General features: G+C 39.2%; 2 protein-coding genes across 3 annotated transcripts in view; both read left to right on the forward strand.

Annotated features, from left to right (window-relative positions):
* Positions 1-7,354, forward strand: part of mfsd2ab (major facilitator superfamily domain containing 2ab) — a 35,980-nt gene extending 28,626 nt beyond the window's left edge. For both annotated transcript variants that reach the window (XM_042076753.1, XM_042076752.1), the window contains 7 exons: positions 117-235; positions 423-506; positions 844-927; positions 1,085-1,197; positions 1,512-1,655; positions 3,528-3,704; positions 6,158-7,354. In XM_042076753.1, coding sequence (XP_041932687.1) covers positions 117-235; positions 423-506; positions 844-927; positions 1,085-1,197; positions 1,512-1,655; positions 3,528-3,704; positions 6,158-6,230 — 794 coding nt within the window. In that variant the 3' untranslated portion in view covers positions 6,231-7,354. The remainder of the gene's footprint in view (positions 1-116; positions 236-422; positions 507-843; positions 928-1,084; positions 1,198-1,511; positions 1,656-3,527; positions 3,705-6,157) is intronic.
* Positions 7,355-9,397: 2,043 nt separating this feature from the next.
* On the forward strand, positions 9,398-20,387 carry LOC121696036 (glycosylated lysosomal membrane protein). The gene is made up of 6 exons (XM_042077338.1): positions 9,398-9,618; positions 10,739-11,002; positions 11,321-11,515; positions 13,617-13,835; positions 18,801-19,066; positions 19,537-20,387. The coding sequence occupies exons 1-6, from the start codon at positions 9,520-9,522 to the stop codon at positions 19,706-19,708; spliced, it is 1,215 nt and encodes a 404-aa protein (XP_041933272.1). The 5' UTR covers positions 9,398-9,519; the 3' UTR covers positions 19,709-20,387.
* The last annotated feature ends 6,032 nt before the right edge of the window (positions 20,388-26,419 follow it).

Raw genomic sequence — 26,419 nt, forward strand, 5'->3', positions numbered from 1 at the left:
CAGATTTTTGTTAATTTAATCAATGATGGTCTGATTGATTTTAATGCAACCCACATGCTTTGTTGTTATTTATGTTTGTTTGTTTTGATGATACCCACTCCACCATCCCCCTCTAGATCTTGGAAAAACAAAGAATGAGCCCATCTCATTCTGGCAGGGTATTCATCTGGTAATGGGACATGGACCGTACACCAAATTGGTCATGGGCTTTCTCTTCACTTCTCTGGCTTTCATGGTGAGCATTAAGGGGTATTTTATGTACGCCATACAGTATGGATAAGGATGCCCCATGTACCTCTACCCAAGCCAAAGCACTTTGATGGCCATGTTTCTTTTTATGTTGGTTTTGTGAGAGCATTTGCAGATGTCAGGTTTGGCTATACTCTCATGTGTCTCTACTGTATGTATGTATGTATCCACAGCTCCTGGAAGGCAATTTTGCGCTGTTCTGCTGCTACACACTTGGCTTTCGAAATGACTTCCAGAATATTTTACTGGTCATCATGGTAAGGAAGGTCATCAACTTTAAGGGAGATGCCTATGGATTTCATGTTGAGTATTAATGTTGTGTGTATTGTTTGTGTGTATCTTTGGTCACTCAAAGTGACAGACATTCTGCTAGAAAATGTGCCTTAGAAATACTTACTTACTTATGTACTAATCCACACAATAAATACAGCATTCTTTAGACACATGCAACATTTCATGACATTTCATAAACAAAAGAAGCTGTTTGAGTGTGTGAATTCATCAGATGAAATCAAGGACTCTCTATTATTGACTTTAATGTGTAGTAAGAAGTTGTAATTAAATAAATGCCTTTTTTATTCACTTCTGTCATAGCTCGCCGCAACCCTTACTATTCCCTTCTGGCAGTGGTTTCTTATGCGCTTTGGCAAGAAGACAGCTGTTTTTGTTGGGATCCCGGTAAAAATTTTCACTGCCCCTCTACTGAAAAGAAAAAAACACAAATGCATACACACAAACTCATGTTCTCATACAGTCTTGCAGGGAATACATAACAAATATACCATTTATATGGCAAACACTAACATATACTATATTGATTTGTATGGATGTCTAGTTCGTAATACCATTCCTGGTCCTGGTGGTTTTTGTGAAGAGCAACCTTGTCGTGACCTACATTGTGTCATTTGTGGCTGGTGTCAGTGTTGCAGCCGCATTCCTGTTGCCATGGTGAGTGACCTTGAGAGCACTAAATACTCTTGCTGAGGTGCATAGCTTGTTGATGAGTTGTTGCGTAAACATAGGATTGATGGAAGATGCTTGGAGGCTGTACTGTGTGATTTTGGTACACTGTTTTACCTTTGCCTGGATGACTGTGTTTGTGCTGAAGTGACTGTCTAAGTGTTGACTTTCTATCAATTGTGTGTCTGCGATAATTTTACATCCACCTTTTTTACATCCAGCTCATTATGTTCATTTTGTGTATTAATTGATGTTAAGCCTCCATAAATATGTCCTTTTTGTGTTTGTACTATGCTCTGCAGGTCTATGCTACCTGATGTTGTTGATGACTTCAAAGTGAAAAACCCTGACTTGCAAGGCCACGAAGCTATATTCTACTCTTTTTATGTCTTCTTTACCAAGTTTGCCTCTGGAGTGTCACTTGGCATATCGACTCTGAGCCTCCAGTAAGTTGCTTAACCCTTAGAACCCGATTGACGCAAAGTGCGTCAAAAAACACACCCTCTCTTCTCTGTTACATTTCTCCGCAACTGTTCATCGCAGCGAGATGAAATCTTTATTGCGTGACAGAGGAGAAGTGGGGCTTTCCAACGAGACCAGGCACTAGTCTGTGCGTTAAAGTATGAAAATGTAAAAAAATCTTGAAATTAAATCAAATTGCATCATATTTACAGTCTATACTTCTCTGCGTTCACCTGCGCACCCATTACTCTCCTTTGAATTACTCGAGAACCCGTGATCGCATAGATACGGCAAGCATATCAGATGAAAGAGGAGATACAGGGCTATCCATTGGTACCATGTATATCGATCCTTCTGGCTTATGAAAACAGACGATGTGACTGCAAAATAATAACGTCAGGTACACAAACCAACGCTGCACACCCATTACTCTCGTTTGAATTACTCGCGGACCCGTGATCGGATAGATATGCCACGCATGTCAGATGAAAGAGGAGACACAGAGCTATCGTTTGATACCAAATACATCCTTCTGGGTGATAAAACAGATGAATTGACAGCAAAATAATAACTTCATATAGCTGGACTTACCCCACGTTTTTGTCTGTTTTTGTGGCAAAGCATGTTTATAATCCAGCGCTATCGTGTGTTTCTCTATGGCAAAGCATGCTCATTTTCCGGTTTTGAGATCCTAGCAAATTCCTGCATGGCATCCAATTCAAGGCTCACATTGCATCCCAATTTGTTGAACAAAGAAACACCTTTTTTGCCTTTACTTTGTTCATGGCAATCCAGTAAAAAGTTGAGAATCATTATGAGTGCATACACATAGGCACGCAGGCTAACACGCAACCTCGGGTCAAGTCAGGTCAGATCAGTTCGTGTCACAGATATGGAGCGCAGAAAAGTAATTTTTCATCACTAAATAAAAAATGGCATTTATTTCCTTAAATCACACACCACATATTTCTGTACATTGCTCAGCGCCAGAGTATCCCTCCAACATGGCAATTATATTGCCCAATTCAGGACAGTCACAAACATGAAATGCATGTAGAGCTATGGGCTTGCTGTGGTGAGATACATGTCAAAATATACAGTAAGAATTTTTATAATACACTTTTTATATTTTAATTCTTTAAAAATAAAAATAAAATCAATGCTAGTACTAATACATGAAATGATGGCAGATCTGGATAGCCTAGACTCTGCTGAAAACAACAATACATAATATGTGTGTGTGGCACTTACAATGACCAGAATAAATCCTTATGAATAAAGGTAGTGAAAATGCCCTAAAAACAGCTTAGGGTTCTAAGGGTTAACACATGTAGTCACCATACATACTTGTCTACCCAGCCACACACAACATACAGTACAAACCTAAGGTCACTATCCACTTTCAATTCCTTTGCTCTTTCAGATTAGATTAGATTAGATTCAACTTTATTGTCATTGTGCAGAGTACAAGTACAAAGCCAACGAAATGCAGTTTGCGTCTAACCAGTAGTGCAAAAAAGCAGAAAAGTGCAATGTGATATACAAAGATCACATTTGACTTTCCCAAGTCAACTGAGGCTTTGATGTGGGATTTGGACATACTTGGCCATTATTGTTGCACCGTTGACACTGTAGCATACAGGAGTTATGCCTGGTCTCCCCAGCAACCTGACTTTGATATTTAATCAGATTACGCCCAATCAGTAAGTAAAACACAGGACTTCAGAAAAACAGTCTGGTTGGGTTCAAGGTCACAGACAGCTCACTAGATTTAGGCCACCCATGTACATGTGTGTGGCTTAATCTCCACTTGCCCTGATAGTTCTGGGAATTCATATTTTTCCTCTGCATGTTAGTTTTGCAGGGTACATCACAAGCGGCTGCACACAGCCAGAGGAGGTAGGCTTGACACTCAAGATTCTGGTATCAGCTGCCCCCATCGGACTCCTCATCATCGGCCTTGTGATCTTCGTTCTCTACCCTATAAATGAGGAAACACGGCAACGGAACCGCAAAATGCTACAGCACCAGCGGTAAGGCCCTTGTATGTGCTCTATCCAAACACCAAAGGTCATACATTAATACTGTGTTAGTGGCTGCAATAACTGAAAATTGTGGTAAGAGCAAAATTTCACTAAGGGGATAGTGTCATGGCTCTTTCCACCCCCAAGTCTGAGAACTACAACTGAATGAAATAGAAGTAGTCTTTTTTTTTTTTTTTTTTTTTAAAGGTTTGAAAAGTTGGGTTATAATAGTTTACATGAAAGCACTTTATTTTGTTATTGACATAGGCAGAGCTGTACTGTACAGTGTACAGAATTGTTTGTCTAAAGCAAACTTTTTTTTACCTACATTTTATGTGTATGGTGTCTTCTTTAGAATATAACTTTTTCTAGAATTAGACAATATATTAAAATTGCAATATATCGCCTTTTGCACAATATTTAAATTAAACTAGAATTGCGGTTCCGAGGAACTGCAAGAGTGGGTTTGATCAGGGGCATGGAACTCGGCCTCATCCAAGGATTCCAACGGTACCTCATTTATGAAAATCGGACATACGGGTCAAAAGTTACATGCACACACCTTCATATACACAGACAGCCCAGCCCAGCCCATTAGACATTGCCAGATGGCTTAGAACTCTGCCAGGTGCAAGCTTAAGGCGAGACACTACAGGTGAATAGGGTAAAATTTTAAAATAATAGACATCACCATGAAACTTCCTCAGTTGATTACTTACACAAGTATGAACAAAAAATGTATTACAAGTTTTTGAAATTCGAATGTCTAATTATGCAAATTAGGCATTATCTCATTAAATATGCGCACATTTGCATATATTTTCGGTAGATAGATCTGAACATATGATGAAGCCAGGTGCAAAATTATTTTTTCATTTTGTTTGCATACAAGATAAAAAAATAAAATTACAGAGGGATTTCAGGATATCTGCTTTCATTACCTAGGAAATCAGAATATACTGTCCATAGCCTTAAAAAATCGATTTTTGCCATATATTTTTGAATAAAATGTCACATAAATCAGGCCAGGAATGATTTATTAACAAATCCCTCTGTAAATATCTTCAGAGCACTGCTAAGTGTATATCTGGAAAGTTTGGTGTACATAGGTGCTACATAGGCTGAGATGTATCTACTGGAAAATGAGAAACTCAATTTGAGAAAACAGCCTTGGAACACAGACAAGAGATTCCGTTCTCAGCCTAGACTCGCCTTTGAACTTTCGCGATTGGTTGCGGTTACAAAGGAAGTGTCCATATTTGGATAGCACAGCGTCATGCAGGAAAAACAGAGCTTTCCAACGGTACTACACATGTTATGTTTTGTAGCACGGTCGCGGTAGAGCATGAAACGTTAGAAGACTAACTTTTGGTGAATTTAGGAGAAATATACAAGCGCGAGTAGACAAAATGTAATGAAATTAACACCTAAATGTGTAAATCGGGCTTTGTTGTTGTAGTAGTGTGAAAGAATACATGCTAAGGTAGCAAATTAGCCCAAAATCTCGAAATTGACCAGTGCATGAAAAAACGATGTTTTCACCTGCCGTGTCTCGCCTTAAACAATTAGAGCTGTGATGTCATAATCGAAATTAGAATCCTGAACATTCCGCCATTCATTTCAATGGGGCCCAAAAACGCAGAAAAACAGAAATAACGCGAAAACGACAAGGACCAGCTACACGAAAGTAACAAGCAAGCTACACCGGTTCGGGCCTGAATTTTTGGAGTTGGATCCGCGTCGATAGCTCAAACAGTCTAGGAGCAGTAGTTCATACAAAAAGTGGGTGAAAAGGAATAATAAAGAAAGAAAGAAATAAAGAAAACTTAAGAAGAACAATAGTGGGCTTGCTGGATTAAACCCACTAATAAATTGAATCGTAACCTATGTATCATGATATGTATCATATTGCCAGATTCTTGCCAATACACAGCCCTAGTTGGTATATAAATATCGATGGGCTCCATTGCGGCGTTGCTATCGTGTATGTGGAGGGAGGGACGTTCTGTTCCGTGTAACAACAGCAATTGGCTGAATCATGACTTGCATTTTGGGTCAAAACAAAGACCTTCCTTTGATAGTAACAGATGTCAAACTTAGCATGTAGCAACACAAGCTGTGTCACACAAATAGTCTCTGCACACTGCAAACCTACAGCAAAAACACCTATTTTATGTAAGGCCAAATAGTCATCTTGTTCTTGTTATCTTTCCAGTTGACTTCTCCATCTTAAAATAGCAATTGCATCTTTGTTAAAAAACATTGCTGGTAATCTGATTGGCTGAAATTCACTGGAGGACGAAATGGGGGGGGGGGGAGTATAAACTATGCTGCCATAGTGACTCAAGCAAATGGCAACCAAACTCCACCTTGAGGGCTGTGATTCATATGCAGACCACTGGCTGATATATCTTGCCCATCTATTCCTTCTGCTTTAACAGTTGGGTTTGTGTTTTTCTTAGGGAGAAAGAGACTCAGAACCTCAGAATCAGAGACTCCGAATCAGAATCCACAGAGTCGGGTAGTTCTGTCTAAATGTCTGTGGACCAGTCTGAGCACAATCATTTGCTTCCTGAACCTGAGGATGAGCTGATTGACCAAAACCAAGATCAGCTGGACTCGACTGCTTGGGGATCTGAGCGCTAAGATGGTGATTTGCATCGTCTCCACAGGTGTCGGAGCCTTCACAGGGCAGTGATATTGAGCCATGAGACTTGACTGTGCCTTCTCCATCTCAGACCACAAATGTACCGTTAGTGATATCTCACAAGATACCAACTGTTTTATTTATTTTATTGCACAAAACCTTATAATGTGATGCAGCCTGGACCTGTTTTGGTTGGCATTACGAGTGCACCTGCTGCCTGGCCAAATGGGATTGATGTCATGTGTCATGTGTGATATTGGTGCACTTGACAAGATAATGCACTATGGAATTCATACCTTTTCTTAGGGTGGGGTTATTAAGAAATGTGACATTACATGTATTTTCATAGGGTGCCATTTTTAATTATATTTACCTCTAATAATGGATACAGTTGACATGAAGAAATGTATTTGTCTATCCAATGTGCATGTTCAAAGCTTCATGGTGAATGATGAATGTATTTTCTACTGTTTACAAGGTGAGGCTAATCCCTTTTTAGGGTTTTCACTTTAAGACTGCTTTTTCAGAATATTCTTGTTGGGACTATGCTCAATACTTGAACGAACTTCAGATATACATGTCCAAGTCAGAATCATTGCCAGGGGTGGATGGGTTCAAATGTTGCATTATTCAGCACAGCACTTCACAGCTTTCATTTCCTAAGGACTGTGCAGATCTGTCATACTGCTGAATGTAGGTTAGATTGTCTGGCAGATCCAGAACTGTTAGTAACAGAGGTAAACAATCATATTTAAGTATTTATTAAATCTGTTTAAAATATTTTGAGAGTTTACATATATTCTGCACTTGTAAATGCCACAATTTTGTTCCTGCGCCCTGATTAAAGAATATATTATATATATTTTATTTTGATTCCTGCAAACCTGTAAAATATATTTCTTGGCTAAATGCAAACCTGCAACATGAGTTTGATCTTAATCTTACTGTGTTGTTCTACCGTAATCTTCTCACTGCCCAAATATGCTTATAAAAGGGAAGTGCTGTTGTGAAAGTTTGTGTCGAGGTGTGTCGTGGATTACTTTATTTTTGTCTACATATCTGTAAATCAAGGTGTGATTCAGGTCTTTGAGATTGCCCATATCAGCCTAAAATTGCGCTATTGATATATGGTTTGTGTTGTGTATATTTTAGGTGAACATATGGAGATATCTAGACAAAATATTGAGATAAGTACACTTGGATCTGAGAAATGTAATGGCCATTTATAACATCTTTCTTCCATGAATGAACTATTATTTACCAAACAACCCACTTCTCTGACATTCCAATGTATGCTGGACCTTTTTTTAATCAAATGTTCTCTGAATTGCTACCTACTTTTGATGTGGGTTAGAGCTTTCCATCTTAAGGATTGAGAATTCAGTCGGGAAACTATTACTGTGAATATGTACATAATGTAAAGTTCTGTAAATATCTTTTTGTTAACCTTGGAAGTGGATGTGCCTTCTTAACGCTGTTTAAATATAGCTGTTAACATATTGTAAATGAAGTCGTCGTTATAGAATATAATTTCATTATACCTCATCAGTGTAAAGCTGTCATTAAACATCTTCTCAGCACATAAAGACTACATGGTGCATGGAAAGCAAAAGTCAAAAGATTACTTTATTATTATTATATTATATACTCTTTTGATCCCGTGAGAGAATTTTGGTCTCTGCATTTAACCCAATCCGTGAATTAGTGAAACACAGCACACAGTGAGGTGAAGCACACACTAATCCCAGCGCAGTGAGCTGCCTGCAACCACAGCGGCGCTCGGGGAGCAGTGAGGAGTTAGGTGCCTTCCTCAAGGGCACTTCAGCCGTGGCCCACTGGTCAAGTCCAGAGTGCTAACCAGTGGGCCACGGCTGTCCAGAGCAATTACACTGTTTGCTTTAACTATCATTTGCATGTGCATTGTTGTATTGTATTTGTGTATATGTGCTATAGACAACGCTATTGTGTCATGAGCTAACAAGTACACAATGTTATGGTCATGGATATTCTACAATAGTTGGGGTGGTCATGTCTACCTTGAAACGCCATTGAATTAAAATGTATTTTCCTGAACTTTTGGTATGTTCAATGTCTTGATATTTTTTTTTACAATAATTAGCATATTGATTATATTCTTGTTAAAATTGGTCTCCACCAGTAACTCAAAAGTCAGAAGATTGCACTATTTGCTTTAACTATTGCGTACATTGTTGTATTGTATTTTGAATTCTGCTATCACAGTCCCGCCCCTCCTCCGAGAGAGCTTAGTTTCCGAAAGTAAATTTCCCATTCATTTCTCCCATTGACGTTTTGGGAAAATCCGTATCTAACGAGTTTTAGAGCATGTCTTAGGTTAATCAGCTACGGAGTAACTCATAAGCATACAACATCTCATTTCGAGTGAAAAAACGAAGAGAAAGCCCCAAAAAAGCAAATAGGTACAAAACTGTGTACATATTTTCATTTCCGAGCGAAGGAACTACTCATCCCATAAACCACCGCGCCTCACTGAATAATATATGGACCCTTTCAATAACTTATGGAATGTTAAAACGGAAGTCTTGTGGGGCCAACTATGATGCTGATAATGGAACTCTCTTGAAAGGGTCCATAGACCCTTTCAACAATAAAAACAAAAACAATGCTTGAACGTTCTATTTGGGTCCCAATCTACTTCCTCTGCATTAAGATAACATATGGAATGTTAAAAAGGAAGCCTTGTGGGGCCAACTATGATGCTGATAATGGAACTCTCTTGAAAGGGTCTATAGACCTCCATTCATTCTGCACTTATTCGTGAGCGCCCTCACGTGGAACCAGAACAGGAACTGCAACCAGTTCAGAAACCAGAAGTTTCCCGAGAGTGGCGGTTCTCTGACTAAAGGCACAAGACTTCCGCACGACTCCGAGCAAAAAATCCAACCCGACTTTGCGTTCAAGTCATTTTTCCTCTATCGGAATATCCGATGTGGCTAAAGGCGGCACCAGCTCCTTATGTTTCGAACGTTTCTTCAATGCAAGTATTCAAACAAACAGCAACAGGAAATCGGACCAGACCACACAAGCCGTGGTTCCGAGTTGTCTTGAACACGTCAACTGTGCCTGACATTAGTCAGCTGATTAAAACTGGCGGTCATATGATCACTTTATTGTTGTTGTGATTTCTGATGCAGGAAGATGGACATTGGTTTAGTTCAGTCGTCTACATTTATTTTATGTTTACTTATACATTGTACAAGTGGGCTTACTGGAGATGAAGACGATTATCGACGCAAAGTACGCTGAGTGAACCAGGCGATAGCTTTACCCCGTTTAACGTTTGCGACACTAGCAATCGTATATGGTACTAGCAATCTAATATAGGCTAATGAAACAGCACGCGTGTGTATGATTGTCGTCAGGTTATATAGGTTGTAACGATTGTAATTGTGATAGGTTGTAAGACCGCCGGTTCATGCTATTAGTAGCTGATTCAAAACGACCGAGGGTAAATGTTAATAACGAGAAAAGTGCTAGACTAATGGAAAACATCAAACCTAAGACTATACGGAACCCAGAGTGTACTCTTAGATTTCGATGGCTATATTTTAAATTAATGTCAATATACTATGCCTATACTGTATAATTCTATAATATCACTACCCTCAAGTATGTTCCAATTTAATACGATTCATTATCTATTTTGTCAAAGGTTCTTGAGAAAGTGCGTTCAAGCAAGAGCCTATTTCACTTCCTATTTTAGAACAGACCTGGTTTCAAGATCATTACCGAAATTGTTCTTTTGTCTGTTAGCCTACTGAAACGAGAATAGGCCTATCAATTTTACTGTTTGTAAAGATTCTGTATTTTACTTCACTTCTGCATCTGTCACTGCTAGCCTACTGTTTTTGATCGAATTTTTGCAGATCATCATCACTAACCCCAAATCGGCAGGCTTATGTGGGTGTCATTCGATCATTTCTCTGAGCATGTAGCCTCAAAGGGATATCGGTTTATCCTATACACCATCAAGATCGTACCTTGACACAATGTCATACAACTTCTTGTGCAGGCTATGGTTCTTTCCAAAGGACAGTAGTTCATTGTTAGCTGACACAACCTGCTTGTGTACTGATACCATTTACAGATGGATCAAACTGCTGCAGCATGTCTTTAAAGAATGTGCATGCAACTCCTGTGTTAGCTACACTCCATTGGCTTCCTAAAAGCCAGAATAATTTTTTTTTTTTTTTTTTAGTTGAAATCCTGATATTAGCTTATGGAGCTCATCAGTAGATATGTGCCAAATAGGATTGATTCACTGATGGACGGTGTGTTAAGCAATAATTCGTTATATGATTCTTTATATATATTTTTTAATTGTTCGTTTGTATGTTTGTGTATAATTTGCCCTTAGGTGTCCATGGAGCTGAACCCTGGCCAGAGTGAACCGTCCAGCGGAGTTGATGTTGTTCATGTCCAGGCAGTAGGCTCAGATGACACTCTCCACTTCCTGTTTTGTAACCACAGAGCACCTGCATTGATGCTTGTGCACACCAACTCCTCTTTTTCCAATGTGCACATAAACTGGACAGCCTTTCTGAATGGCAACTATTCAGGCAGCCTGAAGGTAGTGCCAGAGAGCAGTGTGCAGTTCAGCAGTGCATTGGTGTTTACCAGGGTGAGTGGGCTGGTTTGATTTCTGTTTCAGGTGAGAAGTTTATGAAAAGCAGTAAGAATATCTGATTCCTATTCCATTTTTCAGAATTCAGTTAATAATTCCACACAGTCCTCTAAGCTATTATCATTACTTTTGGAGTCTTTACCTGTTACAGTAAATGTAATTTTTTCTTAATAATAACTTCATTGACATTATGAAAATGTAATATAAATGTCAGAAATGTAATTTGTTCAGATGCATTTGTGGGAGTGACAAGTATCATCATATTAGAAAGAAAGTATGTTAATGAATTGAATATGACTGTCTCCTCTCATACAGTTGTGGGAATATGATGATGTTAATGATACGGCAGATCCTGAGCACCTTCCCCCATCAAGCTTCTTTCCATCATATGAGCTGCAGGACTTTAGTTGGAACATTCGCAATGCAACTTATAATCTCACTACCCACACTGCCACTCTTTGTGGCCGTAACAGCTCGAACAGTTTCATGAATGGCTTCCTCTGCCTAGCTGTAAGTGCCATTAGATTGCGCTATGATGCCTGCATTATGAATTGTAATTTTCCACCCATTCATTTATAGGATTTTACTAGTGTTCATTTTGTCACCTATTTTTAATTTAGTTTCGTCTTGTGACGAAATGTCCTTTTTAGTCTTTGTCAATTAGTCATTCAAATATCATTTTTGTTAATCAAGTTTTAGTCGACTAAAAGTCTCGTCATTTTAGTCTAGTTTTAGTCAAAAGAAAACTAAAGGTATCTAGTCTTAGTCAGTTTTAGTCAACACATTGTAGTCTTTTTTTTATAACAAATTATTTCTGATTACCATTTGAGTCAAATAGTGTTTCACACATCTCAATTTTCCAACAATATTGTGTGTCCACAGGGCTACTCGTCTGTTATAATTACTCATTCTGATTTTTTGTCAGTCAGTATGTTTACATGCACAGGTAAGTCGAGCTACAGTTATAGCTCGGCTGGGATTTGACCATAGACAGTAAAAGATTTGACTGGACCACTGTCATATTCGTAGACCAGTGTTTCTCAAAGTGTGGTCCGGGAATCACTGGTGGTCCGCAAGCTATCTCAAGTGGTCCGTGAGCAGACGTGGTAAAATATAATATAGATGAGTTGTTTGCAATATTGAACCAACTTGTATGTAAAAACAGTTCTGCAACACTGTCTATGTAAGATATGCCAGTTTAAATCATACAGTATGAATCCACACAATAAGCAAAGTGCAAAGACAATAAGCAAGCAAAGCTGTTGCGTATGAACTCATTCGGAATATTTTGAAAACGTAACAGCTAGATATTCTGTCTTCTCATTTTGTAGAAGAAAATTAAGAGAGATTTTATCTTAGTTTTTATCATGCAAAACATTTTAATCTCGTCTTCTTTCGTCAACAATAATGCATCTTAAGATAGTCTTAGTCAGTGTTTCAGGACATTACTGCCGTCTCGTCTTAGTCATGAAAAAAAAGGTCGTTGACGAACATATTTCCTCTCGTCTCGTCTGACGAAATTAACACTAAATTTTACACATGGTTTGCAACCAGCATAGCAACCACTTTATTTGGCATAGCAACCACCATATGTTCCCTAGCAACACCCTAGCAACCATCGTAATTATCTTAGCAACAACCTAGCAACCACCACTATAATGTCAACCTAGCAACCAACATGATTGGCCTAGCAATCAGCATAGCAACCGCTTTATTTGGCATAGCAACCACCATATGCATCCTAGCAACCATCTTTATTACCCTAGCTACAACCTAGCAACCACCACTATAATGTCAACTTAGCAACCACTATAGCAACCAATGAGATTACCCTAGCAACCAGCATAGCAACTGCTTTGTTTGGCATAGCAACCACCATTTGTTGCCTAGCAAGTGCTTTAATTACCCTAGCAACAACCTAGCAACCACCACTGTAATGTTAATCTAGCAACCACCATAGCAACCGACATGATTACCCTAGCAACCAGCATAGCACCCACTTTATTTGGTAAAGCAACCACCATATGTACCCTAGCAACCATCTTAATAACCTTAGCAACACTCTAGCAACCACCACTATAATGTCAACCTAGCAACCACCATAGCAACCAACAAAATTACCCTAGCAACCAGCATAACAACCGCTTTATTTGGCATAGCAACCATCATATGTACCCTATCAACACCATTGTAACTATCTCTGCATTATCTTTCTTTACTCTGTATAATATTTTGTATCATATCATGCACTGATAATTTCTTGGCATTGTAGTTATTATTACAGTGCATGCAAAGCAATGCACTGTATTATTATTCCTTGGCTTTTTCTTTTCATTACAGTGCATGCAAAGCAATGTACCTTATCAATCATTAAGAGACCTAAGGCCCTAATTTGAAATTGCAACTCGCACTACAGACAAATTATACAGTGAGACCAATATTTTTCGACATGTCGCAGGGCATAATCAAGTATGAATTGTTGAAGTAATTAGCAGAGCCTTTTATTGCGAGGAACATGACGGAGGTTAAAGTGACTGTGTTATTAACTACAGAAATTGTGGTTTTGTTTTTTCTTCTCCATTTAATAATTCTGTGTCTGCTATCCTTGCAGTTCTCAGCATTTGAGTCCAGAGGTCGAGATTCTGAATGGCCAGGCCTCCTACACAATGCAAACTCCTCCCAGCTCCATGTATGGTTGGACAATGTGATCCCCAGGTCTAATCAGTCCCGCTTCATTCTGGAAGTGCAGTCTGTGAGCAGTGCAGAACAGAAGGGCCAGGTGGATGTGCTCAAGTCAATTGATGATGAATACACACCCTCCATATTCAAGGTTAGACCTCACTTTCACAACTGAAAATGCATTCTGACTGCTGAAAATCTAATTCTATATACCATTCTGACATTGAAGCAGTTTGCAGTCAGATTGTGACCTCCTCTTTGAAGATACCAGATACCATGTTTACATTGTTTGGACACAAATACACAAGCATATAAATTTGGAGACACTTACACATTTCCATTCCACTCCATTATAAACAGAATACCAGCTGAGATCATTTGCATTGTTTTTTTACTCAGGGCAGCAGTTTTCAGATTACATTATGTGCGTACATAATTGCAAAAGGGTTCTCCAATGTTTTCTCAGATCAGCCATTTCTTTCTACAACAGTTGAGAACCCTTTTGCAATTATGTAAGCATGAAATAGTTTCATTTCAAAGTAAATTTTGTCAACAACATCAGTAATTCCACTGGGAAAGTGTCATTCTTGTATGCAAGATAAGAGTTCATGGCTTCTAGTCCACCCTCATGGGGAATGTTGGTATACAAGCTCTCTGTCACTATGTCACTAAGAAAGACTTGTCGGGTATATACACATCACTTAACAATTTCAAAACATCTCTAGTATCAGCAACATAAGATGGAAGTGATGTTACAATTTCTTTGATAAAATGATCCACAAACTTACTCAAGTGTTATGTCAAAGAGTCTTTACTGGCCACAATTGGTCTGCTCGGGGAATTTTGTAATCTTTTATGTATTTAGTAACAAATAAAAAATAGGCTTGATGGGGTGTTCAGTTTTCAGAAATACAAATGCATTGAAATACTATTTTAGACCAACTGTAATGGTTGGAAACAATGTAGCTAACTGATGTTGTCTATGTATGTTGTTGGGGCAGCCGTGGCCCACTGGTTAGCACTCTGGACTTGTAACCGGAGGGTTGCCGGTTCGAGCCCCGACCAGTGGGCTGCGGCTGAAGTGCCCTTGAGCAAGGCACCTAACCCCTCACTGCTCCCCGAGCGCCGCCGTTGAAGCAGGCAGCTCACTGCGCCGGGATTAGTGTGTGCTTCACCTCACTGTGTGTTCACTGTGTGCTGTTTGTGTTTCACTAATTCACCGATTGGGTTAAATGCAGAGACCAAATTTCCCTCACGGGATCAAAAAAGTATATATACTTATACTTATACTATGCGTTTTGTAGCCTATGTTTTAGAATAAGTGACGATACTTTCGAGTGCACACCTGTCCGCCTGCATGTTCTCATGCACTAATTTTCCAGTAAGCACATAGGCTACTGTATGAATGGAAGAGAGTGGTCTAACATTACATATTTTGAAGAGAAATTACACAACTAGGCCTACTGCCTACCTGATTTAAAGGGGAACTTGGCAACTATTTCAACATAATAAACCCGTTTAGAAATCATTTGGATGGTTAAATGAGCTGTTACGGTGAAAATGGTGACTTTCCCCGCTGCCCCTAGCGTCCCCAGGCGGAAAACCAACCTTGCAACATTGAAACTACCGTCCCGGAAAGAAAAGTGAGAAACAAGAAACTCGTTTTAAATCGTGTTTCTTACCTTGTAACATCCACATTGTTCTGCCTAACCGTTTCGCTAGCTTGTAAACAAACCCATGTGCTTTATCGTTACCTTTTTCCACAGTTTGAAATAGCATAATGCACAATTTATCCAGCAGAGGGGGAAACATAGCTAATCCTGCCAAGTTTCCCTTTAAGTTTGGGTGCAGAGACTTCGAGGTCTATCGAGTGATAATCCATCCATATATTTGGAATTTGCAAAAAGGGCAACATTAGCCTATTAGATATACCAGCAAAATTGTGTATCTTATATTGGAAACAGAGGGTGGAATATAATAAAACGGGAGCACCGGCAAGTAGTAGCCTATTAGTCCTATTATTCTAATATTCTCATGAACTTGAACTGTCAGTTTGGTGAGATAGGCCTTAAAGATAGTCACGCGTAAAGTTGAGATCAAAGACTAGTTCAAACTAGATGTACCGCATAGCGGTACAAAATATGACCGCCGCTCAGTCCTGTACATCCTTTCCGCGAAAATAAATCACACTAATCAATTTGTCTCCATCTTTTACTCCATCCCCCACTCTTGAAACTTTTGTGTATGCTTGTTTGGCATGCCTGTGTGTGTGTGTGTGTGCGGCTGCACAGAAAGTAGCCTACTGGCGCTGAAAAGGTGAATAGATTGTAGAATAGCCAAAGAAGTTGTAGCATTGTTATAAAACCTTTAAAATCTCTAAACAATCACAAGTAGGGCAGTTCATCACAGTTCATCCATTGCAACTGGATTGATGTAGGCTACATTGTATTTATTTATTTATTTATTTATTTATTTATTAATAAACAAAAACATCTCTGTCAGTTCCATGCCGATTTCAACAGCTATCAAAAACAAAGGTCATTTTTGGATAGATGGATTTTTTGTGAATGTTTCTTCTTCTGCATAAGATCATCTTTAGTTCATGTGATACTTTATTGTCAATGCACAAATTAAGTAACAGTAGTGACGAAAATGCTGTTTTACATCTAACCAGTGGTGCAAATAACTGACATGTCCAAATGGGCCTTGATGAAATGCGTCGCTAGACTGTTCATACACATTTTAACGGGCCAAAGTTGAAGAGCTGTTGTCCGTTGTTGTTCGTGCAAATATAGGCTGATTCATACATAAACAGTAATTCTGAGGCACTCAAAAGGAATATAAATTAAAAAGCCTTTATTTTAAATTTGGCTATCCATTAAAAAACATGCCAACATGTTTCGGCCTCTGTGGCCTTCTTCTATAGGCTGATTCATGTTCCCTTGCATTGTGTAACTGAGGTCCATGGCTTGTCTGGCTTTCACCAGACCAAGCTCAATCTTTTAAGAAATCAAAAAATAAATAGCGGGCAGATCAGGCTGGGTTCATAGGCGCCCGATATTGTTTAATTTTCCGATTGAGATATTCACGCTCTGGCTATTCTAAATGCAAAAATGCATCAGGGAGTTATGACAAAACTAACTAACAAACTAGATCCTAATAGAAAGCTGTCAGCTTCCCTAAGCTACAGGTAGGCCTATAAGGTAGGTCTATTTACAACATAAATTGTCAATAGGCTATGTTGGCGACACAAACAAAATCTCCTTTGGAAACCAATGGCTTACGCCTTACAGTATCAAGCGGACTTAAACTGCCATATCGTGCGAAAAGTTGTAATAAAATTCACGCAGCTCCATGAGTCAAAGAAAGCGCGAATGAAGTAGCCACTTCTAAATGGGACCCACTACACAGTAGCTTAAGGTGTGTTGCTAAAGCAGCCATAATGAAATGAAGGTGTCATTGTTTGGATACTTCACACACACATGCTTTTTAATCTCACAGACTACAACTACCAAGCTGGAATCAAAGCACATCGATTCCCCTCTCACACCCTGCACGCACTTCAAACAAATAAACATGCGTCTCAGTCTCACGCATGTATAGGCAAAACTGTATCAGACCGGTGTAACGTTGGTAAATCTTCCATTGCACAGAATAATTTTTGTAGCACGTGCAACAAATGACAGTCGAAAGATACAATTACAGTGCTGCTATCAATTTGCTTGGTATAACCGCATTTATAGTTTTCTACAAATGCAATCAATCAAATTGGCCTCCATCACTCAACCAACGCTAACGGTAACATTACCTAGGTCCTTATTGATATTATAAGATTAACGTACCTGCAGTAAAAACCAAGCATGTCCGATAAACATCCTTAGATTTATTTCGGCTTCAAGAAGAAATGGGAATTACATTTCATGTGAACATCGTCCTATCCTTATTAGACGTTCTCTGCGGTACAGTCCTTGTAGGAAGTGTCCATTGTTTTTCCAACCCACTTTTAACTTCCAACAAAATTACGTCTCACTGCAACGATGCGCCATCTAGTGGACAAACAACTACTTATCGCCAATACTGGAAATGCAGCCATGATGATGATGATGAATATTTATTTTGGCTTTCTTTTAATCCTACTGAATTTGTAATTATGTATCGGCCGTTCTAATACCGATAGTATGTGGGTGTCTGTGTGTGTGTGCATGTGTATATGTGTGCACCGCCATCTACAGGCCAATGAGTGTACAGTCACTAAATGTACACATAACCTAAATTTTTTTAGACCCCCCCCCCCCCCTCATGGATGAAGTTCTACGAAACTTGGCATACCCACAAATTTGGTGCAGTTCTGAACATCTTAACTGAAGATAGGGGCGATTAAAGCAGAATGATATTGCATTTTCATTTTTTACCGGGGGGGTGCAAATCACAAAACCAAAAATTTGACCAAAAATTCAGGAAGTAGATGACGGGGGGGGTGGGGGGGGGACTTTGACAATCATTATATGACCGCTTCGCTAGCGGCGGTCATAATAATGACGTGAAACCTCTCTGAACTCCAAATATCAACTCAACACATTATTTTAATGATTCAATGACATATTTATACTGTTTTAAACACTCTGCCATGATGTGTTAATGATAATGTTAATGCCTAGGTATTTTTGGCTATAGCCTACTGTCCTGCTTAGTGTTTCACATAGGACAGCAGAATGTCCCATTCTTACAATAAAGGGATGTTTGCGTTTAATTGCCAATAGACAGATCAGAATTGAAGGCTGGTTGCATGTTATTGCTTTATTTCAATTAACTTCAACAAAGAGGTCTCGCCTATTTCAAAGTCTACCTTGTTTAAAATGAAACAAATTTGAGGGTGAATGTGTGTGAACTTCACACGTACATGAAAATGTGGCTTGATGCTAAAATTGGACATACTGTATGTGCAACACTCTACTATATTTCCAAATTATGTACAGTATGCAATGTTTATATGATGCTGAAAGAAATTTTATTGCTGGCTTACCTTACAGATGGGGGAGCTTTGTGCTGAGATTAAGTACTATGAGACTTAATGGTGTGCTGGCATTAATGTGCAACCGTGTTCATTGCTTCTCAGGTGTCTCAATGGGTTTCATCTCCCAGCAATGCTTCCTCAGAAATTCTGGGGTACACCCAGTGGAAACCAGTGGCCTATCGGACAGAGCATCCCAAATTTGAGGATGCCACTCCCTGCAGGCATTCAGATCCTGTCCTTGTCTCTGAGTTGCCTCCCTCAGGGTGGGTCCAGGCCCTCTTCAGAGATGGGCTTCAGACCTCTACCCTCAACATCACTTTCAGTATTGCTGGAGATCCTTTTTACAACACCACTAACTACCTCAGCTGGTAAGTTTGCACAGCACCAATACAACAGCTAAGGAAATCTCCTTTGAATACTACCATCTCTCTCTTTTGCTCTCATTAGGCATACATAGGGGCAGCTGTGGCCTACTGGTTAGCGCTTTGGACTTGTAACCGAAGGGTTGCCGGTTTGAACCCCGACCAGTAGGCACGGCTGAAGTGCCCTTGAGCAAGGCACCTAACCCCTCACTGCTCCCCGAGCGCCGCTGTTGTTGCAGGCAGCTCACTGCGCCGGGATTAGTGTGTGCTTCACCTTACTGTGTGTTCACTGTGTGCTTAGTGTGTTTCACTAATTCACGTATTGGGATAAATGCAGAGACCAAATTTCTTAAACTTATACTTTTTTTAGTTTGAATCTTAGAAAGAAAATATATTTCATAGATTTTTAAGCCTTTTTTTTCATCTTTCCCCTTCTCCTCCACCTTTGTCTCTGACTCTCACTCAAACTGTCTCAGGTCTGTGTTGGTGGGATTGGGTAATCCCCCTCAAGACTCTTTCTCTCCACTGGTGTTGACCATTATGGCCGTGGGGTTAGGTACTCCCCTGGCTCTAATCCTTTTCGGGGGGGTTGGTGCCGGGATCTTCAAAAGAAACCAACATCCACAGGGTTATGAGCCAATCAACTAGGACTACTCACCTGAAGACATGCATCTTAACACACAAATACACACATACATACAGACATACACACAAAAAACTTTGTCATTGTGATTTTGGAGATTTCAATTGATTCATGTCTGTGCATAGATACTTTGATCGGGCAAATTTGGCTACCATGGAAGACATAATTGTAGTTTAGCCTAAATTAAACATTTTTGTGAGAAGTATCCATATGGTGGGGCATTATTCTTAATCATATGTAGCTTAATTATACAAGATAAGATGATGTATGCAATTGTAGCTCATTTGTGCATAATCTCCGGCCAGTTAGATTTATAAAACCGGCGCGTTAGTTTGACGAGAAATGGTTGCGATTTGCTTACTCCTATGTGGTATAGAAAGATTACATGTGGGTCATTTATTGTCAAATCAGACAAAATCTAGGAAAATTGTTGCTGTACTGATTTTGCCTCAGATTTTGCTCAAAGATTGTCTACCCTTGTTTTTCTATCATTGTTACACTCAGAAATGCCTTATCTTGGAGGCCATGTTTGGGCATTCATATCTTGAAAAGTATTATTCCTAGCTTGCCCAAACTTTGTAGGGTGGAAGACCGACATGTTCTCAGTATGATTGGACTGTTAAAAGTTTGTACTGCATGCCCATTAGTTTTATATGGAAAAATGCAAAACTCAAGATAGTAAGATAGAGGGTCTTGTAATCTTTTGGTATTCACATGGCACCAATAATTGTTTTGTCTGCAAATACAATACTTAAATTATGGCTCAACATTAATAGAGGTCTCTGCAACAAATGCACATGAATATATATTAAGGATAAAACAAGGTGTGATTAGCAATTTTTGATAATGTTCATAGGACTAAAATGATATGTAGGGTAGCAAGTAGGAACATGAAAATCAGCATGGTAATAATTATGACCGCCGCTAGCGAAGTGGTCATATAGGCATTGTCAAAAAAAAAAAATTCCCCCCTGTCATCTACTTCCTGAATTTTTGGTCAACGATACCCGGGACAGCGAAACACCGGGGCACATACAATTTGGTGGGTATGTAGCCCCACTAGACTTTTTAACGGAAAAATTTCATTTGGTCCCCGGGGGCCACACTTCAGTTAAGATGTTCAGAACTGCACCAAATTTTATGTGTATGATTAACCTGCCGTTCTCTGGGGGTGTGCCAAGTTTCGTAGAATTTCATTCATGGGGGGGGGTCTAAAAAAAATTAAGTTATGTGTACATTTAGTGACTGTACACTCATTGGCCTGTAGATGGCGGTGCACACATATACACACGCACACACACACAGGCACGCACATACTATCGGTATCGGCAATTAGAACGGCCGATACATAATTACAAATTCAGTAGGATTAAAGGAAAACCAAATATTCATCATCATCATCATGGCTGCATTTCCAGTATTGGCAATACGTAAGTCGTTTGTCCACCAGATGGCGCATCGTTGCAGTGAGACATAATTTTGTTGGAAGTTAATCTAAAGTGGGTTGGAAAAACAATGGACGCGTCCTACAAGGACTGTAGTTTATCGCAGAGAATGTCTAATAAGCATAGGACGATTTTCACATGAAATGTAATTCCCATTTCTTCTTGAAGCCGAAATAAATCTGAGAATGTTTATCGGACATGCTTGGTTTTTACTGCAGGTACGTTAATCTTATAATATCAATAGCTATAGGACCTAGGTACAATAATGTTACCGTTAGCATTGGTTGAGTGATGGAGGCCAATTTGATTGCATTTGTAGAAAACTATAAATGCGGTTATACCAAGCAAATTGATAGCAGCACTAATTGTATCTTTCGGCTGTCCTCTCATTCTGGCCTACTAACAAGTAAGTACCGTAAAACTTCAAATAATAGCCGAGTCCCAAAGAGACGCCTGTCTCTTTTAAACGCCTGGCGTGGCTACAGGTTTGGGTTAAAGGCCGGTCTCCAGTAGAGGCCTGGTCTGTTTTTTAGTTTCGGGTTGTATTTAATCTAAAACCCGTCAGATCGTCTGTTTAAAGCCCAATTCACACCAAAGATTCGCAATGACACGAAACCATTACAGAAAGTACACGGTGTGAATTAGATGTTGCACGTCATTGCAAGCCGTCGCAAAGCATTCACCCTGTCTGGTCACAGTTGCAAGGTTTTAGAATGTTGCATCAAGTTGCTGGTTAATAGAATGTTGCAGCTCATCTCGTCGCAAATCTTGATTTGGGCTTAAGTATAGAGCAGACTGCACACGTTATGATTAGATGGCATTAAAAGACTGCGGTGGGGAAAAGCTAGATTTATATAACTTTTTTTCAATATGAACTATGCCTATATGTCCGACTTCGTCATTGTTCAATTCATCCCTTGTGTTTAAAATGTGCGGATAGGCTGATGGTAAGCTTGTTTTTATGCTGGCAACAAAACCAAGGGTTCGCAAACGTTATTCCTTATTCTAAATGCCATGGCGATAAAGAGAAAGAAGTCAGAAAAGGTATTTACCTTGGACTAAGCTATATCAGAGCCCGTCTACGGACATTCTCTGGCTATATACTGAAATAGGTTAATGATGTAAAGTCAAGTGCGCTTCTATGGGACTGGTGTGTGCGCGCGCAGTTTTTATTGATGAGTCGGAGTGGCAAGTGCTGCGCATAGTTGCAGTGGAATGTGGCTGCCCAGGGCATTATAAAACTTCTCACTCTTAGACTTACTCATACACTCTAAATTCGAATCATATGCTGGGGGAGAAATCGTCGGACATCCATGATTATTTTGCTATTCAGCACCCCTGTAATAAATAAACATATATATACAATCTATTCATCTTTGCAGCGCTAGTAGGCTACTTTCTGTGCAGCCGCACACACACACACAGGCATGCCAAACAAGCATACACAAAAGTTTCAAGAGTGGGGGATGGAGTAAAAGATGGAGACAAATTGATTAGTGTGATTTATTTTCGCGGAACGGATGTACAGGACTGAGCGGCGGTCATATTTTGTACCGCTATGCGGTACATCTAGGGTCTGTTTGAAACGGAAGACAGCTGCCTACTGCCTCCCTCCCTACATAGAGAGCTGTCTCACTAGACATGACTTTGGATTAAATGCATCTTTTAAATATGAGCGTAGCACTCTAGAATCTTTGGTTAAAGCAACACCAAAGCACTTTTCCTGTCGCACGCACGCTATTTGTTTATCCAGCACTGGCTTTGGAAATAACGATGTCTACAGACAAGGTAGAGTAGCCTACGTTGCATGATTTTATGAAAGTATGATTGCGACATCAGAAGCAAGTCAAATTTGTAGTTTCTTATGTCTCATTCCATCGAACTACAGATCCGCTACCCGATCTGGCAAACTTGCATAGTGCGGTTATAGCCGATAGAGGGTCGCGAAGAGAATGCAGAAGTGCCGTTCACCCTGTTACGAGTTGATGAACCACTGAAACGATTTTGGAAACAATATTTTAAGGTACAAAAAACTCTTTGGTGTTGCTTTAACACTACGGTATGACGTTAAACTAAATTAGCTTACGTAAGCTAGCAGGCTAACGGTATAAATTAGTTTTATGGCCGGCAGATATATCAGACCAGACGCTATTAATGGTTACAACAATGGCATAATCAGATAGTAAATTGTTTATTTATCATCTCAAATCTACAAATCTAAGTAAAATAAGGTCACACAAATGACATTTTAAACAGATTCAGCAGCTATTACCGATGTCATCCGCCATGTTTGTTTACCTTTCACAGCTGTTTCAGACGTTGCCGCAAGGGATTATGGGTAGGAAGGAGCATGAAGTGTGCATCGATGCTGCCTCCAAAAATGACCGTTATTTGGGAATTCTAAGATATCTTAAAAGGCAGCAGAATTTGTTTTTTCGGTTTCGAACCGCACTTGCTGCCTTGCTCCCCAGTTAGATATCTTAAAAGGCAGCAACTTTACCCGTTTCGAACACACCCCTAGTTATAGCTCAGTTTATAGTCATTATGTGCTAAATTAATTCTAAATCTGATGTTTTATTTATTTTTTGTCTGGATTATTTTTTCTATTATTGTGTTAAATGCTCCAAATGATAAGCACTTTGAGCTGCATTCTGTGTATGAAAGGTTCTATACAAATAAAGTTTATTATTATTATTATTATTATTATTATTATTATTATTATTATTATTGTAAAGTGCCAATGATGTACCATGTTTCATTCAAACATACATTTCATTCAAACATTACATTACATTGGTTACATTGGATACATCAGTTTTCATCTTGTCCCTTTTTTTTCAACAATTTTTGACTATATATTTATCTATGGTACAACATTAGCACTTTGTACACTAAAAATCCCCACACATGAGAGCTACTTTCAAATGTGCAAGTGCATACTAGCTACCCCACATACCATTTTAATCCTATATGAAAAACACAACCTCCTCTTGTTTAATCCTATTCTTCCATTATATGTGGAGAGCTCAAATATTGCTATAACATTATTAAAATATAGTATGTAGTAATATAGGGGAAAAAACAAGTTTATACTACCCTCAGGTAATGGAAGATTTTTGATTTCTTTGGAATCTTCATGTAAATAAACAGTGACGTCTCTAAAATCACTTTTTTCCAAATCCTTGTTGAAAATCAATTAAAATGCCGTACAAACTTTTAATGGTTCAGTCTTGCTGAGAACATTTGTCTTCCACGCTACAAAGTTTGGGCTGCCTATGAATAATACTGTGTTCATGCTCAAAACATTGCTTACCAGATGATGTGCTTTTCAGGCTGTAAAACTGAAAATAAAGACATAAGATTTGAACAGAAATATTTACATGCAGGGGCGAAGCTAATGGTTCACTATGGGGGGGGGGGGCTGTAGTGGGCCCCTATATACTATCTGTGTTTATCCCAACGTCATGTTTTTATTTAGTCCACTTCATATTGTGTTTATTAGAGGCTGAAGCATTTGTTTTCTTTTCTGTCGATTTAAGATTGTTTGTGTAGGCTATACAGGTTGAACATGTATAGGCACACAATTTAATTTCCTTATTTTGACAAACGGCTAGCCTATACTAACAAACGCATTTCATTTGAAAAAGTAACCTGGTCAATTGCTAACAACTAAGTGAAACAACAGCTCTATCAACACATTTGTTTGTTTTTGTTCTCTCATGGGTCGTATTGACTTTTCCATACTGCACTATACCAAGCTAGGGCACAACTAAGGCTAAGCAATGTTGGCAGCAAGGGCTATGTGAGGACTGATTAGTCTGTTTTAGTGTTAATAGTAAGTTATCATATATCCTACTAAACCCCACAATTATTCTGATAATGACTTCTCCCCCCCCCCCCCCCCCCCAAATCAAAATTATACAACAATTCAGCAAGATAGATTTGGCCAAAATTGGGCCGCAATTGTCAACCACACCCCCCGCTTATGTTTACAGGTCTTGGTTTTGGGACCCATTCTGGATATAGGATATAAACTTCTGAACCAAACTTCTGAACCTCTGGTGCTGCAACAACCTTATCTGATTTCACATGGAATGACCAATTTGCCATAAGCTGCTGGTAAGCCTCATTCCAAAAAATGTAAACAAATAAGGGTTTGTGACAATGGCAACACCCATGAATTTGCACCTATTTCAATTATGTTCATGTAGACCTACTACTACACCTCTGGCCTAGTGACTGCACTGGAAAATGAATACTCCCTCTCGGGACATAAATTGTCCCATTTTTATGTGAAAAAGTATACATTTTGCAGTTTTTCAATAAAACATCATTTGGTTTCCCTCTGTTTTGCCGTCTTGTTTTCTTCCTGGTTATGTTACATCCAATCCTGTATTGGAGTAAAACTGACACTGGCCATATCATATACCCCTTTTATTTATGTGGCCCAGTTGAAATCGTATTACAATGTAAAGAAATGAGTTCCTACTGATGGTCATTTTCCTAGTACCACAGTTATCTGGAAACTCAGTTAGGATGATGTTCAATCAGGAAACAGGCTTTATTCTTTTCAATGATGTGCATCAAGGGAGAGACACAAGCTTCACCAGGAGGATTCACTCATATTTGAAATTTATTGTGAGGAGGATAACCCCTTGAGATGAGATCTCGTTTTCGAGGGGGTTCTCGGGACGTAAGACAAAGACAATACAGCACATGTACATTCACACCCTCTAAAGCTCTCCCTCATCCCGCCACAACCACCCCGCCGGGTCCTTAGTGAAAACCAGACCATGTATTAAACACAATACAGTATGAAGAGGCATGACAACATGTAGCCCATACCCATATGTATATACATACCAGTAAATACATATACACACATGAAATAGTCCTATATACGCACACCTACACCCATAGTCACATATAAACACAAAAACACATGAGTTAAAAGTAAGGACAAAAAGTATCCCACATGGTAGTATAAAAAACAAAGGAACAGTTTACTTGCAAGTGAGTAAAGAGCGATGTTGAAATGAATGCAAAAGAAAGGAATGCAAAGAAGTGGCAGATCTTAGAGACCCAGGTAGGCAGTTCCATTCTGAGGGGGCTTTAAATGTAAAGGTACGTCTACCACTCTCTTTGGAGATGTTTGGCACAGTGAAGGAGGGATATTTAGTGTGTCTCAGTCTATAGCTGGGTCTATATGGAATTAAATTATCCTTGAGGTAAGAAGGATAATCAGTGTACACACATTTAAAATAATCTGAT

This window comes from Alosa sapidissima, chromosome 21 (assembly GCF_018492685.1).
Source record: "Alosa sapidissima isolate fAloSap1 chromosome 21, fAloSap1.pri, whole genome shotgun sequence".
Taxonomy (NCBI): Eukaryota; Metazoa; Chordata; class Actinopteri; order Clupeiformes; family Clupeidae; genus Alosa; species Alosa sapidissima.

Excerpts from the sequence above, each read along its gene's own strand:
- LOC121696036 (XM_042077338.1), top strand. The coding sequence starts at position 9,520 with ATGGACATTGGTTTAGTTCAGTCGTCTACATTTATTTTATGTTTACTT. Across the intron at positions 13,836-18,800 it reads ACACACCCTCCATATTCAAG|GTGTCTCAATGGGTTTCATC; the intron begins GTTAGACCTCAC and ends ATTGCTTCTCAG. Across the intron at positions 19,067-19,536 it reads ACCACTAACTACCTCAGCTG|GTCTGTGTTGGTGGGATTGG; the intron begins GTAAGTTTGCAC and ends AAACTGTCTCAG.